Genomic DNA, 19,625 nt, shown 5'->3' on the forward strand with positions numbered 1-19,625 from the left:
CCGTATCTGTATAACGTCCCCATCTGCGGCCATGACCAGCAGGACCACGACACCAACCTCCGGAAATTTCTTCAGACCGTGAAAATCCTTAACTTAACGTATAATAAGGATAAATGCGTATTTAGCACCGACCGCCTAGCCATCCTCGGCTACGTAGTGCAAAATGGAGTTATAGGTCCCGACCCTGAACGCATGCGCCCCCTTATGGAATTCCCCCTCCCTCACTGCCCCAAGGCCCTGAAGCGCTGCCTTGGGTTTTTCAGTTATTACGCACAGTGGGTCCCTAACTACGCAGACAAAGCCCGACCCCTAATCCAGTCCACAACCTTCCCCCTGTCGACAGAGGGCCACCAGGCCTTCTGCCGCATCAAAGCAGACATTGCAAAGGCCACGATGCGCACCATCGACGAGTCCCTCCCCTTCCAGGTCGAGAGCCATGCGCCCGACGTAGCTCTGGCCGCCACCCTCAACCAAAAGGGCAGACCCGTGGCCTTCTTCTCCCGTACCCTCCATGCTTCAGAAATTCGCCATTCCTCGGTCGAAAAAGAGGCGCAAGCTATAGTAGAAGCTGTGCGACATTGGCGGCATTACCTAGCCGGCAGGAGATTCACTCTCCTCATTGACCAACGGTCGGTGGCGTTCATGTTTGATAATGCACAGCGGGGCTAGATAAAGAACGACAAGATTACATAGAATTTACAGTGCAGAAGGAGGCCATTCGGCCCATCGAGACTGCACCGGCTCTTGGAAAGAGCACCCTTCCCAAGGTCAACACCTCCACCCGATCCCCATAACCCAGTAACCCCACCCGACGTTAAGGGCAATTTTGGACACTAAGGGCAATTTATCATGGCCAATCCACCTAACCTGCACATCTTTGGACTGTGGGAGGAAACCGGAGCACCCGGACGAAACCCATGCAGACACAAGGAGGATGTGCAGACTCCGCACAGACAGTGACCCAAGCCAGGAATCGAACCTGGGACCCTGGAGCTGTGAAGCAATTGTGCTATCCACAATGCTACTGTGCTGCCCCCATCTTACGGTGGAGGATAGAACTCTCCACCTACAACTACGAGATCTTGTACCGTCCTGGGAAGCTAAACGAGCCTCCCGATGCCCTGTCCCGCGGCACGTGTGCCACCGAACAAGTGGACCGCCTCCAAGCTCTCCACGAGGACCTCTGCCACCCGGGGATCACTCGTTCTTTCCATTTTGTCAAGACCCGCAACCTGCCCTACTCCATTGAGGAGGTCAGGACAGTCACCAGGGACTGCCAAATCTGCGCGGAGTGCAAACCGCACTTCTATCGGCCAGAGAGGGCGCATCTGATAAAGGCTTCCCGTCCCTTTGAACGCCTCAGCATGGACTTCAAAGGCCCCTTCCCCTCCACCGACCGCAACACGTATTTCCTGAACGTGATTGACGAGTACTCCCGGTTCCCATTCGCCATCCCCTGCCCCGACATGACCGCAAACATCGTCATCAAGGCCCTCCAGGGTATCTTTACACTGTTCGGGTTCCCCGCGTACATACACAGTGATAGGGGGTCCTCCTTTATGAAGACACACACACCCAGGACACACACACCCAGGACACGCACACCCAGGACACCCAGGACACAGACACCCAGGACACAGACACCCAGGACACCCACACCCAGGACACCCACACCCAGGACACACACACCCAGGACACCCACACCCAGGACACCCACACCCAGGACACACACACCCAGGACACACACACCCAGGACACCCAGGACACAGACACCCAGGACACCCACACCCAGGACACACACACCCAGGACACCCAAACCCAGGACACACACACCCAGGACACATACACCGAGGACACCCAGGACACACACACCCAGGACACACACAAGGACACCCACAACAAGGACACACCCAGGACACACACACCCAGGACACACACACCCAGGACACACACACTCAGGACACACACACCCAGGACAATGTCACCCAGGACACAGTCACCCAGGACACACACACCCAGGACACACACACTCAGGACACACACACCCAGGACACACAGGACACACACATCCAGGACACACACACCCAGGACACACACACCCAGGACACCCAGGACACAGACACCCAGGACACCCACACCCAGGACACACACACCCAGGACACCCAAACCCAGGACACACACACCCAGGACACATACACCGAGGACACCCAGGACACACACACCCAGGACACACACAACAAGGACACCCACAACAAGGACACACCCAGGACACACACACCCAGGACACACACATCCAGGACACCCAGGACACACACACACAGGACACACACACCCAGGACACACACACCCAGGACACACACACCCAGGACACAGTCACCCAGGACACACACACCCAGGACACACACACCCCGGACACCCACACCCAGGACACACACACCCAGGACACACAGGACACACAGATCCAGGACACACACACCCAGGACACACACACCCAGGACACACACGCCCAGGACATCCAGGACACGCAAACACAGGACACACCACCCCAGGAGACCCCGGACTTCGGCTCCAATGAGGACATCGATGGAACGCCTCTGACATATCCTACACCCTCCACCATCGCAGAGACTCTCGCCTCGGTTGGGCAGTTTAGTGCTGAGGCTTCTGGGACACTCACTGGTGCGCACAACACTGCCGTACCGGTACAACAGGTGGATGTAGGAGCAGCCGAGAGGGCGGACAGTCGGAGGGCAGCCCCTCCCCAGCAACCAGCTGCCGCCCAGACAGGACAAGGTTCCTGGAGGTCCCACACCCACCCATAGACCCGACACAGTCAGAGACCCTGGGACAAGTGGAGGGGATGACCGCCGGCTTGCAGCAGCTGCAGACGCAGGCGGAGGAGTCCACCCGCCTGCAGGAGCAGGTAGTGGTGCCGGTCATTGCTGCCATCCAGGCCGACACCGCACGGGTGGCGTCCGCGGTGGAGGCAATGGATGTGATGGTGTCGGACATGGGCAGCAGTATGCAAGGACTGGGGCTTTCCGTGCAGGCGGCATCCGTGGCCCAAGACATGGCTGCCCTCTCACCGGCAGCCATGAGTGAGAGCCAACTGCAGATCGCAGAGGCGCTCAACGCCGTGGCACGGTCCCAGCAGGCCATCGCTGAGGGCATCGGCAACATTGTCCAGGTGCTGGCCGACTTCTCACAGATACAGACAGGGATGGCCAACCCCCTGAGCTCCATAGCTGCAAACGTGCAGGCCTCCAGGACTGGCAGCGCAGGTGGCGGGCAGGCCTCAGGTACTGGATCCGTTCGCACCCCCACCCCCACAGATACCAGCCCCGACCCTCCCCACCCCACCCCCACCCACCGCAGACACCAGCCCCGACCCTCCCCACCCTACCCCCACAGACACCAGCCCTGACCCTCCCCACTTCACCCCAGTCCCACCCTCCGCAGACACCAGCCCGACCCTCCCACCCCACCTCCACCCTTCGCAGACACCATTCCAGACAACGCCCAGCACCCCCAGCTCTGGCCGGCCTCTGCCCCCGCCAAACGAAACTCCCTCACCCCAGCCACAGCCCAGCCGTAGCGACATGTGGCGGCTCACCCACACTGACCCCTACCTCCTTCTTCGCTGGCATCAGCCAGCGCAACTGGTTGACGCCGTTAAATACCACGTTTTAATTATGCCAGCGTGAGCTGCGGTCACAACAGCGGGACTTCGGCCCATCTGGGCTGGAGACTCGCAGCAGGCCCAGGGACCAGCATGTCGCGCCAGGTGTGCCAATTCTGCGGGCCGCGCAGCGCAATCCCCGTCGGCGAGCTTTTTCCCGGTTCGGAGCATCGCAGTCCCGGCGTCGGAGCGGCGGGATTCGCGCACCCCCCGGCGATTCTCCGAGCCGGCGCGGGCTCGGAGAATCCCAGCCCTTGTGCATGATGCATTCTGCCAACATCCGGTTATCCCACCAGAAGTCATTTTTCTTCTATTAGCCTTAAAAATGTATCAGAATGGAAGGAGCAAATAAGTTATGGACTTTGCTGACCTTCATAGTCATTATAAGAGCATGCTCCCCACTTGGTGCTGCCAGGCAGGGTTGGTCAAAAGAAGGAATAATAAAGCCAACAGCAGCATCTGTCACCATCACAGATTGGAGAACAAACCTGGGATTTCCTGGGGACTGCACGACTCAGTACCGTACTAGGAAATACATTTACCCACGCACAACTGGCATTGACCAATTCTCCTGTGCTTTAATGCCTTAGCTATGTCGACCTTCCACTGTCTGAACCTCATTACTGCAGCTTGTTTTTAAGGTTAGAAGGTTAGAAGTCTCCAGCTGCTCAAAGCAGATGGAAAACAATTCACATTTGGCACTCATTAGCCCAGCAGCTGGCATTATTAGGACCAGATGAGGAAACTAAACCTTATTCTGGATAGGACAGAAAGAACAAAAAAAAACAAATTCTAACTTGCATCTGACAAACATTTACAAGCAATATGTCAACTTGAAAGGCATGATATACTTTTCTAGTATGGTACCAATTAACTCCAAAGTTTAAACATAAACATGTTATTAAATTTTAAAATTATTATATTTTCCTAATTCCTAGAAACAGTATTTTTCCAGTCAAGCAATATATTTAACAAAATGAATAGTTTTTGTTACATATGTGAATGCAATTTGAACAAGGTGTTTCTGTAGTCTATATTTATCTGAATAAATTGCGGGAATTAAAATAAAATATGACATGTCTCACGTGAAACTTGCAAATGAAAATGAATTCAAAGGAGCGACATTTATTTCCTGGGTCTGTTTTTTCAAAATTACTTGCCACACCTTGTTCAATGATATTATTAAAAGCAGTAGACATGGTCAGTACTGCTGTGGAACACAAAGTCGATAAAGTATTGCATGACTGAACTATGCAAGAATGTATAATTCAGAGCAACAAATGGGGAAACTCGTTTCTACTTGTGTATTATTTCTGAATAAACTATACTCATCATATCCCTTGCCAGCAGGTACATCCTGTGTTGCAGCGTTTATGCAGAAATTAAAATAAATGTAACTACATTTTTTTTTAAACGATTCAACCAGTTAAAAATAATTAACATGCTTCACTAATTTACTATTTTTGAGCATTTTTTTTACTTTAAACAGAAATCAGAGACTTAATTGCAGAGAATGGCACGGGCAAGATCCTGAACCCAACAATGTAAGGAAGCTGAACTAACACGCATGGACAAAGCTCTTCTTGCACTTTTTTTGTACCCCTCTTCTTCTCTCTTCCTTTCCTATTCTCTCCCTTTCCACTTTTCTGGAGCATTGATTGTAGAATTATTTATGCTCGTGTGAAGGTACGGAATTATTACATCCAGTAACTCTTCCAAGCCTAGATCCTCAATCATATCATTAACTTTGACAACTGAAACAAAACGAACAATTTCTGTTACAGTGAACTGAAAGTGCAGATGAAGTTTTGTAGCAGCAAAAGTTATTCCAAGAAGAAGCACGGTGCGGAGTGGTTAGCACTGCTGCCTCATGATGCAGTGGACCCGGGCTCAATCCTGGCCCCAGGTCACTGTCCGTATGGAGTTTGCACATTCTCTCCGTGTCTGCATGGGTCTCACCCCCACAAGCCAAAGATGTGCAGGGTAGGTGGATTGCCCACACTAAATTGCCCCTTAATTGGAATTTTAAAAAAAGGTTATTCAAAGAATGCAATGCTGCTCATGGAGGTTAATTAAGGATATTGAATAAATTACTCAAACTGGAGACAGTCATGATATCTATATTAACATATCATGGTGCAATCACACACACACTGATGGACAGGTAGACGGACCAATCAACACACACGCAACATCACAGCCAATCACCAGTGAGAGCACACGCACTATAAAACAGGGAACACCACAGTTCCCGCTGATTCTACCAGGAGATAGCTCAGAGCACAGAGCTCACAGCGTGCCACTCGGACATGCACCATGTGCTGAGTGCCTCACTAAGATAGTGCTAGGGCTGGGTCCACAGGTTAGCTGGTGAAGTACGAACCACAGCTAGAAGTTAACAGTTGTTGTTGTACAGAATAATAAAACAGAATTGTACCATCTACAACTGTGTTGGGTCGTTTGTATATCGGAACACCCAACACGACAGAGATCTTTAGGACAGTATACCTGAAAATGCATGGAATGTTAACTATCCAAGCCCTTCAAGAAGCACTGCTAAACTTACTGAGCCCACGGAACACTCAGCCACAGTAATGGAGGAAAAAGTCTCTCCTAAAAACCCTCTCCTTAACTACAGAAAATGTATTGTTTGTATCTGAGCTGAGTTCATGGAAATTAGTTTAGTCACTGCAGCACTCAAACTGACCTGTTGGAACTCCCTTCTAGACAATAAAGGAGCTGCACTCCAAAAGGAAAGGGAAATAAAATGTATACTGGATGACACCGAATGCACCCTCTTAACCCCATGTAAACAAAATTAATTTTACGTTCCCTTCCCAAAATTTATATATAGCTTGAAATTACACTTCTGTACTGTGGCCCCATTATCCCAATATAAATAAGCAACAAAATTATAATTTTCAATAAACAACACCTGAGAATATTTCACATGCCATTTTCACCAACACCATGTATGGCATTAAGCTACACAGCTCCACAATAATACTGTTTTTGTTCACGCAGGGTAAACCTATTCAACAACAGCTTTTGTCTTTTCACAAGTATGATTATTATCAACAAAGCACACTTCTATGAAACCCCTCTCCCTCGGGTCATGACAGTCCTGGCTTCTGGGTTAAAGTTTTCAGACTTTACATGATCATTATAAAGCAAAATTAGACTCCGAGCAATATAAGGTGGTGATTCAGCAGATGATCACAGGCTTAGTAAAGAGGTAGATTTTACGGAGCATCTTAAAGGAATAGGAGGTAAAAAGGCAGAGGAGTTCAGGGAGAGTACAGAGAGCTTTGGGCGATGGCAGCTTAGGGCACGGACCCTAATGGCGGAGGGATTAAAATTGGAGGTGTTCAAGACGCCAGAATTAAAGGATTGCAAATATCTTGAGAGAGTTGTGGGCTGATTACAGGGATAGAGAGGGATGAGGCCATGAAGGGATTTGAAAACAAGGATGAGAATTTAAAAATCAAGAAAATGCTTGACCAGGACTCAACAAAGGTCAGTGAACACAGAAAAAGGTGAATGGGACACGGTGCGCGTAAGGACAAGAAAGCAGAGTTTGGGATGACCTCAAGTTTATCAAGGGTAAAATGTGGGCGGCTGGCCAGGATTGTGTTGGAAAAGTCCAACAATAACAAAGGCATCAACAAATCATTCATATCAAATGAATGTGGCAAGGTTTATTGAATAAATGAATTGTACAAACGTACCTTTACCCACAATGAAAGTGTTTTAAAAACTGTCAAATTAATTGACCCACTATGGGAGATTCGGCAGCCCAGCCAAAAGTGACTGGCCTGTGGGTGGACCCAGGAAATTGCATCCATTGTCTTTGGCATCATACACAAAAGCTGTGATCTAGTGGCCCTGTTACCCATGGGTGCAAATTCTGCAATGGCCACTAAATTTCACGAGTGGCCAAAAATGGATTTACACTGGCAAGATCTCAATTTGAGGTCTTCCCCGCTAGTCACATAATCAGATTCACACTATTTAAATTTATTATCATATGATTACCGAGCTTGATGCCGTAGTGTCTGTCCACGATGTATTCTCCCCATACCACCCCACCGGCCTGCAGCATTGAGTCAGTCTGTATGAATAACTATTGCTTTTCAAAAGCTAAAACCAGTTATGATGGTGCTGGGGAGTGCACAGTCAGGTATACCCCTCAGGTGGTGGTGGTGGTGGTGGGGGGGGGGAGGCTACACCCTGGCAGTACCAACTTGGCAATGCCAGGGTGACTGTGCCAGGGTGGTTGTGCCTGGGTGGGCCCTCAGGGGAGCCCCATTGGGGGAGAGATACCTCTTATGTGTGTGGTGGGGGGGGGGGGGGGGGGGAGTGCTTTGCATTGGGAAGGAAGAGGGGCAACGCTTATTAAGGGCTGAGGTTGTGCTGCATTGGGATAAGGGGGGGGCGATACTTGTTAAGGGGTGAAGTTGTGTTTGTATTGGGGTGGGGAGGCCACCTAGATGCCTGTGAAGTTGGGATGGGGCGATAACTGTGAAGGGGGAGGCGGGAAATGTCCCGATGCCAGGGAAAGGGAGCTGATGGCAGTGATGCCTGTGTGTGGGGGCAGGAGGAAGTGCACCGATGCCATCGGGGGGAGGTGGGGGGGGGGAGCTTGTGTCCCCCAATGCTTGGATGGTGGGAGTGTTAGGGATGCCCTTGGCTTTGCAGGGGAGGGGTGGGTTGCAGGGGGTTGTTCCCATTCTGCATGTGGGGGTTGGGATGTGTTCTGCTTGTCTGCCGGCAGGGGCTCCGACCTCCGCTGGGGTGTCCTGGTCTCCATGAAGGGGGGAGGGTGTTGATCATCTTGGGGCGGGGGGGGGGGATGGAGTGTCTGTATTGGTCCCGATCTTCATAGGGGATCCCAATCACTGTGGGGAGGGGGGCCCGATCTCCGGGGAGATGAAGGTTATCTGATCCCTGTGAGGGAGAGCGGGGGGGCCTTAAGTGTAGCTTTGAGAGCAGACCTCCCTTTAAAAAGGGCGTTCCGATCTCTGAATCCAAGCTTTGCCAGCGTGTCCTGGCCCCATCTCTCCAGCTGGCTATGAGATTCTCAGCAGCACTTTGAAATTGCAGAGTGCTGTTTAATCAGGCGAGAGAAGGCATCTGTGAAGCCAGCGAGTTTCACACAGCGTTTTTCGCCTGGTCCCACACTTTTGGGAAACCCTGGATCAAATGTAGTGCTTTCAGTTTCAGAATCATCCCTCCGCAACGAATGATCTTCTTCCCCCTCTACTTCATTGAATATTCCACATTTTTTGAATGATTTGATGACAGTTTGTGCATTAATAGCATCCAATATTTGATGACAAAACCACACAAAACATCAAGCGAACGGGACAGTGTGCATATTTCTACTCTTTTTGAAGGTTTTCCTCTTTTTGTCAACCAGCCACCTATTCTATTCAGGATGAACATGATCCTTGAATGGCTTGTTGAGGTACACATCCAATGGTGGAACTGCAACATTAAATGTTCTAGCATAACTGCAGTTGGGTGTTATCTCTTTTCGGGCACCTCTTCGTCCAAAAAGCTGCATTCTTTATGTCGGATATAATACTGATTCATAACTTCACTCCAATCTTGATTGATCATCCATCCAATCATTGTTAAGGACTTATTTCCATGATTTTCAGCATGGTTGTATGTTTGAAAATTACCACAGACTATAATTTCTCTCTATTGGCTGTTCGGGCTAGTACCACCACAAATCTTGTTTTCACATGTCCTGTGATTTTCACCTGAACTGCTTTGGAACCTTTGCACGTTTCCATTCCATAATTTGGGGGCTGGGCATATTGAAATTCATAGAAGTTTCACCATGTTGCCAATGTGATATAATGGGTTCCAGATTTTTTTCTGCTGTCTGATGATGAATTGCTAAAAACTGGTAATTTTTGGCATCGAGGTCTTTTGGTAGTGTCTGAGCGATTTTGGTCTTCTACCGCAACACTCAAAATTTTCATTCCATACAATCGCTGTAGGGTTTAATTTGGTCAACATTAATTTGGAATGCATATATAGATATTGCATTTCTAGTGATGAGGAAATCATTCTGATGATTTTCAAGGGCCGATTCCGAACATGCTTCTCTAGATCATGCCAGAGGCTGGTCCCTGTCCTTATAGGGCATTTGGTCTTGGGCATTTTCTTCAGAGTAAATTCCGTCTTCCGTTCTTACACCAGTTTTCACCAACACCAAATTCCCTCGCTGCAGTACAATTATTTGATGAGTTAACAAATATTATGACTTACGGCTTGAAACCAGCTTCAAACTTTATTTGTTTCATCAGAAAACTTACTTTTCTTCAACATTCGCCACATGGCATCTGCTGTATGTACGTGTCTTAAGTTCCCACACATCACATTGTGGATAGCGCAATTGCTTCACAGCTCCATGGTCCCAGGTTCGATTCCGGCTTGGGTCATTGTCTGTGCGGAGTCTGCACGTCCTCCCCGTGTCTGCGTGGATTTCCTCCGGGTGCTCCGGTTTCTTCCCACAGTCCAAAGATGTGCGGGTTAGGTGAATTGGCCAATGATAAATTGCCCTTAATGTCCAAATTGCCCTTGGTGTTGGGTGGAGGTGTTGAGTTTGGGTATAGTGCTCTTTCCAAGAGCCGGTGCAGACTCAAAGGGCCGAATGGCCTCCTTCTGCACTGTAAATTCAATGATAATCTATGATTAATCTAGGACAAAGGTTCGGCACAACATCGTGGGCCGAAGGGCCTGTTCTGTGCTGTATTTTCTATGTTCTATGTTCTATCACCTTGCACCCAATTTTAAAGGTAATTCAAAAAGCATGTTTGAGATGTAAAACTGACTACCAATCCGATTGTAGCAGATCGTGGCTGAAAGGGGAGTTGACTTATTTGTCTAGCATATGCAAAAGTACAATTTTTGGGACAGAAAAATGGTATATTGCCAAAATGATTTATATGCCATGATCTATGGTGTACCCTGGTTCTCGATCCCCCCCACCAATGGGAACAGTTCCTCCCTATCTACTCTGTCCAGGCCCCTCATGATTTTGAATAGCTCTATCAAATCTCCTCTCAACCTTATCTTCTCCAAGGAAAACGGTCCAGACTTCTTCAATCTTTATAAGTAACTCAAGTTCTTCATCCTTGGAAATATTCTCATGAATATTTTCTGCACCCTCTGATTCCTTCACATCCCTCCTAGAGTGCGGTGCCCGGAACTGGGCATGATACAATTTAATACAGAGAAGTGTCAAGTATTTATTTTGGGAGGAAGAATACAGAGAGACAATATGAAATAAAGGATAAAATTCTAAAGGGGATGGAGGAGGAAAAGGAACTGGTTGTATATATGCATAAATCATTGAAGATCGCAGGACAGGTTGAGGTCATGGTTAATAAAGCATATGGCATCCTGGCCTATCAATAGGTGCATAGAGTGAAAAACAAGGAAGTTATGTTAAACCTATATACACACACTCCACTGCCCATTCCACCAACCTGTCTATGTTATGCCATGTTCTTGCCTCCATCCATAAATCCCCTCTTTGATCCCTAATCAGCCACACTCCTCCTCTTACCCCACTTTTACTATTCATATGCCTATAAACATATTGTACCAAAATGTAATTTCAGCCACAATCATAACACTGATCCTTGACCAAAATTAGTGCCATTACAGTGGTGAGTTTTGTCAATTCTCATCTGCCGAATTGTCAATGGGAACAATGGCCAGGATTCTCCGGTATCCGGCAGGCGGGCCGTACCGGCGCAGAGGAGTGGCGTGAACCACTCCGGCGTTGGGCCGCCCGGAAGGTGCGGAATCCTCCGCACCTTCAGGAGCTAGGCCGGCGCCGGGGGGGGGGCTTGGCGCCGCGCCAACAGGCACCGAAGGGCCTCCGCCAGCCGTCACGAGTTGGCGCATGCGCAGGAGTGCCAGGAGGATCAAGCGTGATCCCAGCGCATGCGCAGGGGGTTTCTTCTCCGCACCGGCCATGGCGGAGCTTTACAGCAGCCGGCGTGGTGGGAAAGAGTGCCCCCACGGCACAGGCCCGCCCGCAGATCGGTGGTGGGCCCCGATCGCGGGCCAGGCCACCGTGCCCCCACCCCCCCTCCCCGGGGCCAGATCCCCCCCGCGCCCCCGCGAGGACTCCGCATCCGCCCTCAGAGACAGTTCCCACCGGTAAGAACCTTGTGTAATTTACGCCGGTGGGACAGGCTGAAAACGGGCGGCCACTCGGCCCATCGCAGAGTGGAGAATCGCCGGGGGTCCGCTGCCAACGGGGTCCGTTGCCCCGATCGGCGCAACGTGATTCCTGCGCCTGCCAAAAAACCGCCGCCGGAGAATTCGGCAGCCGGCGGCGGGGCGGGGCGGGTTTCACGCCGCCCCCCCCCGGCGATTCTCCGGCCCGGCGGGGGGTCGGAGAATTCCGCCCAATATTCCTCAACCCTACTTCATAGTGTGGGTGGACCAAGAGTCAGTGGGTTCCGCCCCAGATCCTGTTGAGATATGGCGGCATGGTAGCATGGTGGGGAAAGAAGTGCTGTTAGATGAATTGGACATTCTGAATTCTCCCTTTGTGTACCCGGAGTGTGGCGACTAGGGGACTTTCACAGTAACTTCATTGCGGTGTTAATGGAAGCCTACTTGTGACAATAACAAAGATTATTATTATTATCAGGGTTCAGGATAGGGTCACATTTTTAGTTTATGTAAGGTGAATTCCCACACCACCATGTATGTATCTTGGGCATTTGTAGGTGGTGGGTCAAGAGAGGGTGGCCAGTCATTTTCTAACCAAAAATCAGTCTTTGATGTCCAATCTACTCCAATTACACAGCATGCAATAATTTTCATTCTGCCAGCTTTCCAAAGTAGGTTTCAGGTCAGAATCTAGGCCTAAACCCCGAAGTGGACTTCTCTTTTGTCATTTCAATGATTTGTAAGCCAATTGCATTCTGGCATCCAAATCATTCTGTATTAGAGGCCTGGGCCAAGGAACTTCCCAACATGGGTATTCTCTCTGCTCAACTTTCCCCTTTTACGAATTTCTTTTCTTGGGTTTTGAAGCACAAACCTAATGATCCTGGATCCCATCAGGTATCCCACCTGTGTCATGCTTCTTGCTCTCCACTTTTGTCTTGGGGGAATAGTTTGGCCACAGAATTTTTGGCAAAAGTGTCTGGAAATGAAAATTGTTTCCCTAATCAGACACACTCCTCCTCTTACCACCCTTTTACCCATTCATATGCCTATAAAAAAGATTGTATCAAAATGTAAATTCAGCCACAATCACAACACTGATCCTTAACCGAAATTAGGAAGGACAATCATAACAGGAGCTATTTCAGCTATGTAGATGCAGCTGCATTAGAATTGTTCTAATTCAAAGAACCGAAGAAAACTTCCATTCTTTAACTCCAAATTATTCCCATTTTTCAATAAAAACAAATTCATTCATCTGAATGTAGCTGCATCATCCACGGACATGCAATCATACAACTATAAACTGCAGTATTATAGTTCTGTACAACTGGCAAACTCCTTTTCTCATCTTGATTTCTCTTTTTGGCAGAAGACCGTACTTAATAGGAAGAAGCAAAACCTATTGGGAAAAGCACCTGCAAATTCAGATTATTGAGCAATTTTAATGAGGCCATCCACCAGATCTTTGGCCAAGACAACATCAAGAGAGTTGCTCTTCAAAATATCTTCAACAATCACTGCCCTAAAACAGACACTAAAGCAACATATTCTGCAGCTTCCCAACCACGTATTTCTCGGCATTAGGCGGCAGCACGTCGTTCGCAGCAGCAGGATTCTCTTCCCGCTGCTGTCAATGGGAATTCCCATTGAAACCACCCCATGCTGCCGGGAAACCTGCGGGCGGGGGTGTGCTGCCGGTGGGAAAGAGAATCCCGCTGCCAGTGAACAGCCGGAGAATTCCAGCCCATATTTCTGAGGTTGTCACATTTTAACCTACGTTTAGCCTCTTTGCCTTCTTCATGTGTGCCCAGTCTAGTGGGTGAGATATATCCGGGGTTGCACAACATCCGATATCATTCACTCCTACCCTTGCAAATATAACGATGGATAATCTGCACTTCACCCTTCCAAAGTCTCAAAGAGCTGAAATTTTGCCTTAAACTATCTCACCTTCCAAACTTGAGAAAATCTCAGAGATGAAATCCCAGCTTTGGCAGTCCCACCCACCCTTTTTGCTGGAGAATTCTCCACGGAAGTAAAACCTCAGGTTAGACAGTCCCAGCTGGGGGAAAAATAAACCTCATGGCAGTGAACTGTCATTTGGAAAATTAATTATGTGAGAAGGAAAATAAATCTCTCAAAGATAATATTGAATAGGAACCATATTCACAACTTTATTTTTAAACAAACGTAGTGCTCAGTTTCATCTTACACCAAAACACAAAAATGTTTAAATAGTCTATAAAATTTGTCACATTAAATGAGATGGAGGTTACAAATAAGTGATTGCATGGAGGATAATTAAGTTGTTTTCTGAAGGGAAGTGCTGGACTGGAATAACTATCTCAGTTCCACATTCTCCTGGGCTCTCATTTTTCTTTAATAACATTTGTGGGGAAAAAAGTTTAATAAAATACATTTCCAAGATTTTTTTCTTAGAAATGCTTTTCAAAAACTCTAATTTGTAGAGCATTCATAATAAAGATAAAAGGTTTAAAAGTAAAAGACTTACTTCTTTTAACCACAGGAGTTTGGGTGGCTGCATTTCTGGGGACATCACTCCACCTACATACTTTAGCACATGGTGTTTTGTTTGATTTATTCGGTCTACTTGATCAACTGCTCTGTGATCCATCCACATGATAATGTTCCTGCTGTTTACCCCTGCATCATATAAAGCAGAAAATCTTCAAAACCACAGCTTTGCTGATCTTTTAATTACATGATTCCCACAATATGTCAATAATACAGAAGCTGCATTGCGAATATCACAACACGTTGCCGAGTAGTAATTATTTTTTGGCAAGGAAGTTAATTTTCCAATCATTTATTCCTTGCCTTAGAAAAAAAAATCCAATACCATCCTTGGAACAAGTTAGGTGAACACAATTAAATCTATATCTAGCAAAACAAACCCGGGGAAACCTGCATACTGCTCTTTTTGTGTTTTGTTGAGCAAAATTTGCCCCAATAAACATTTAAAAAGACAAATCAATTTATAATGTGGATTTTTGATAACAGAAGTTAGATTCTGGATTTTTCCTTTAATAGTTGACCATGAAACTGAACTGAAATTAAAACACACTCTCTACATGAATAATGTAAGTGAGGTTATTTTTATACATAATTATAGCAAGTTAAAAATTATTTTTTGTATCCTCAAAATCACTGTTGTCTTGCAACTGATATAAGAATGATAGCATTTGAGTAATTTGACTTTTGTAGGGTTGCTACACATTAAAATATAATTCAAGTTAAACACTGTTGGTATATTGAACCTTGTTGCAGATTTTTTAATGTCACACTGGGTGGGTGCACTTAGTTCTGAAACGTGGGGCAGAATTCTCCATTCACAATCTAGGACGGCCACAATCCCACCCGCGTGTTAAACGCGGTGTATTGACGTTGGATTGTGACCCGCTGTCACCATGCCAGACTATTGTAATGCGATAGGTGGGTGAGCATCAAAGTTGCCAACCCGTCCACCATTTTTAAATACCTCATTAACAAGACTTTTTTGTTTGGAAGCCAATTGACTGGAATAAGATGTTGCCAATGATATGTTGGGTGTACTGGATCACAAACAGGTCACCAACACTGGAAGTGGCGCAACTCAATTTTAGTATAAGGTTAACTATATTAACATACTTGAACTGTGGGTAAATGCAATACCAGCTTTTACTGTTGACCCTTGCCTAGTCCTAACCAGGTGGTGCACTCAGCACATGGTGAATGTCTGTGTTGCAGGCTGTGAGCTCTGTGCTCCGAGCTGGCTGCTACTAGAAATAGAACATAGAACATAGAACAATACAGCGCAGTACAGGCCCTTCGGCCCACGATGCTGCACCGAAACAAAAGCCATCTAACCTACACTATGCCATTATCATCCATATGTTTATCCAATAAACTTTTAAATGCCCTCAATGTTGGCGAGTTCACTACTGTAGCAGGTAGGGCATTCCACGGCCTCACTATTCTTTGCGTAAAGAACCTACCTCTGACCTCTGTCCTATATCTATTACCCCTCAGTTTAAAGTTATGTCCCCTCGTGCCAGCCATTTCCATCCGCGGGAGAAGGCTCTCACTGTCCACCCTATCCAACCCCCTGATCATTTTGTATGCCTCTATTAAGTCTCCTCTTAACCTTCTTCTCTCCAACGAAAACAACCTCAAGTCCATCAGCCTTTCCTCATAAGATTTTCCCTCCATACCAGGCAACATCCTGGTAAATCTCCTCTGCACCCGCTCCAAAGCCTCCACGTCCTTCCTATAATGCAGTGACCAGAACTGTACGCAATACTCCAAATGCGGCCGTACCAGAGTTCTGTACAGCTGCAACATGACCTCCCGACTCCGGAACTCAATCCCTCTACCAATAAAGGCCAACACTCCATAGGCCTTCTTCACAATCCTATCAACCTGGGTGGCAACTTTCAGGGATCTATGTACATGGACACCTAGATCCCTCTGCTCATCCACACTTTCAAGAACTTTACCATTAGCCAAATATTCCGCATTCCTGTTATTCCTTCCAAAGTGAATCACCTCACACTTCTCTACATTAAACTCCATTTGCCACCTCTCAGCCCAGCTCTGCAGCTTATCTATATCCCTCTGTAACCTGCTACATCCTTCCACACTATCGACAACACCACCGACTTTAGTATCGTCTGCAAATTTACTCACCCACCCTTCTGCGCCTTCCTCTAGGTCATTGATAAAAATGACAAACAGCAACGGCCCCAGAACAGATCCTTGTGGTACTCCACTTGTGACTGTACTCCATTCTGAACATTTCCCATCAACCACCACCCTCTGTCTTCTTTCAGCTAGCCAATTTCTGATCCACATCTCTAAATCACCCTCAATCCCCAGCCTCCGTATTTTCTGCAATAGCCTACCGTGGGGAACCTTATCAAACGCTTTGCTGAAATCCATATACACCACATCAACTGCACTACCCTCATGTACCTGTTCAGTCACCTTCTCAAAGAACTCAATAAGGTTTATGAGGCATGACCTACCCTTCACAAAGCCATGCTGACTATCCCTGATCATATTATTCCTATCTAGATGATTATAAATCTTGTCTCTTATAATCCCCTCCAAGACTTTACCCACTACAGACGTGAGGCTCACCGGTCTATAGTTGCCGGGGTTGTCTCTGCTCCCCTTTTTGAACAAAGGGACCACATTTGCTGTCCTCCAGTCCTCTGGCACTATTCCTGTAGCCAATGATGACATAAAAATCAAAGCCAAAGGTCCAGCAATCTCTTCCCTGGCCTCCCAGAGAATCCTAGGATAAATCCCATCAGGTCCCGGGGACTTATCTATTTTAAGCCTGTCCAGAATTGCCAACACCTCTTCCCTACGTACCTCAATGCCATCTATTCTATTAGCCTGGGGCTCAGCATTCTCCTCCACAACATTATCTTTTTCCTGAGTGAATACTTACGAAAAATATTCATTTAGTATCTCGCCTATCTCGAGCCCTCCGTCGGCACTTCTCCACGCCAAGATGGACCTCGTGTAGCTGTTCCAAAACGAGCTGGTGCATGCTGTGCGGGATCACGATGCGGTCCAGCTTCAGGAGGACACCATCGACTACTGCCAGATCGTCTCTGATATTGTAGAACTGCGGGCATTGGCCCTTGAGCCACCCGTCCATCATGTGGTGCATGACACGCTGTAGTAGGGGGTCAGCCGCAGTTTCGCGGCGAATGTGGATAAGGCTTCATCCGTGGCTGACAGATTGGGGGCCGTGAAGGCCACATGGGCGCCAACCTGGCAGACGAACCCCTCTGGATCACACGGGGTGTTGACTGCCCCGGACAGAGCGTCGGCTATGATCAGGTCCTTGCCCGGGGTGTACAGGAGCTGGAAATCGTACCACCGGAGTTTAAGCAGAATGCGCTGGAGGGGAGGGGTCATATCATTCAGGTCTTTTTGTATAATGTTGACCAGCGGGCGATGGTCGGTCTCGACAGTGAATTGGGGGAGGCCGTACACGTAATCATGAAATTTGTCGACCCCAGTCAACAGGCCCAGGCACTCTTATTCGATCTGCGCGTAGCGCTGTTCCGTGGGGGTCATGGCACGTGACGCATATGCAACGGGGGCCCATGATGAGGCCTCATCGCGTTGCAGGAGCACCGCCCCAATGCCGGATTGGCTGCCATCCGTTGAAATTTTTGTTTCCTTCGTGGGATCAAAAAATGCCAATACCGGGGCCGTGGTAAGCTTGGTCTTAAGCTCCTCCCATTCGCGCTCGTGAAGCCATTGGAAGCCTGTCGTCTTCCTGACCAGGTTCCGGAGAGCTGTGGTTTGGGAGGCGAGGTTGGGGATGAACATCCCCAGGAAGTTGGCCATGCCCAAAAATCGGAGGACTGCCTTCTTATCCGCTGGCTTCTGCATGGCCGTGATGGCTGCCACCTTGTTCGCATCCGGCCGCACACCCAACCGGGAGATGTGGTCCCCTAGGAACTTGAGTTCCGCCTGACCGAAGGAACATTTGACTCTGTTGAGGAGAAGGCCTTGGTCCCGTATTCGTTTGAAAACGCACTGGAGGCGACTGATATGCTCCTGCGGGGTGGTGGACCAAATGATGAAGTCGTCAACATAGACGCGCACACCCTCAATGCCCTCCATCATTTGCTCCATGATCCGGTGGAATACTTCTGATGCTGATATAATCCCAAACGGCATCCTGTTGTAGCAGTATCTGCCAAACGGGGTATTAAAGGCACACAGCTTTCTGCTGGACCTGTCTAGTTGAATTTGCCAGAATCCTTTCGAGGCGTCAAGTTTGGTGAAGATGTTGGCCCGAGCCATCTTGCACGTGATCTCCTCGCGCTTGGGGATAGGGTAATGCTCCTATGTTGCGATTCAGATCCTTTGGGTCAATGCAGATCCGGAGCTCTACGGAGGGCTTCTTTACGCACACCATGGAACTGACCCAGTCGGTTGGTTCCTTCACTCTTGAGAGCACTCCTTGGTCCTGGAGGTCCTGCAGCTGCTGCTTGAGGCAGTCCTTGAGGGGTGCTGGGACTCTGCGAGATGCATGAACCACAAGCGTGGCGTCTTGTTTGAGCAGGATTTTGTAAGTGTATGGAAGCGCGCCCATGCCTTCGAAAACGTCGCAGTGCTGGTCGATGATGGCATTGAGTTGCGCCCTGAAGTCCGCATCCTGGAAGGCAGACCTGTCCTCTGGAGAGAGAGAGTGTACTCGTTGAACGAGGTTTAGGAGTTTGCATGCCTGTGTGCCTAGCACAGAGTCTTTCGAGGAGCCCACGATCTCGAAGGGAAGGATGGCTTTTCGCGAGTTGTGCGTCACTTCGAGTTGGCATGAACCGGTAGCAGGAATGACGTTGCCATTGTAGTCCACTAGTTGGCAGGTCGATGGAAGAATGGTTGGTTTAACCCCAAGGGTCTGAAAGGCTGACCACGCTAGGAGATTAGCGGAAGCACCAGTGTCCAGGCGGAATCGTACCTGGGATCGGTTGACCGGCAGGGTGGCACACCACTCGTCGTCTGGATCAATGCTGTGCACCGATAGCGGCTGGTGGTTTTGATTCGGGGACAGCCTGTTTTTTGTTCTAACAGCGACTCGAAAAGGCTCCCTCGGGTCCTCGGTGTCACTGGTCTGCGGGAAGTCGGAATCGGACTCGGTTTGGGGGGAGGTAACTGCTTGTTGCAGGGTTCTTCGGAGGTTTATTTCATTTCCTGGTTCAATTTG

General features: G+C 48.4%; 1 protein-coding gene across 6 annotated transcripts in view; it reads right to left on the bottom strand.

Annotated features, from left to right (window-relative positions):
- The window catches only part of fggy (FGGY carbohydrate kinase domain containing), a 554,287-nt gene that overhangs the window by 476,283 nt on the left and 58,379 nt on the right, over positions 1-19,625 (bottom strand). For all 6 annotated transcript variants that reach the window (XM_072510992.1, XM_072510995.1, XM_072510990.1 and 3 more), the window contains one exon: positions 14,403-14,554. In XM_072510992.1, the coding sequence (XP_072367093.1) occupies positions 14,403-14,554 (152 nt within the window). The remainder of the gene's footprint in view (positions 1-14,402; positions 14,555-19,625) is intronic.

Source organism: Scyliorhinus torazame, chromosome 7 (assembly GCF_047496885.1).
Source record: "Scyliorhinus torazame isolate Kashiwa2021f chromosome 7, sScyTor2.1, whole genome shotgun sequence".
NCBI lineage: Eukaryota > Metazoa > Chordata > Chondrichthyes > Carcharhiniformes > Scyliorhinidae > Scyliorhinus > Scyliorhinus torazame.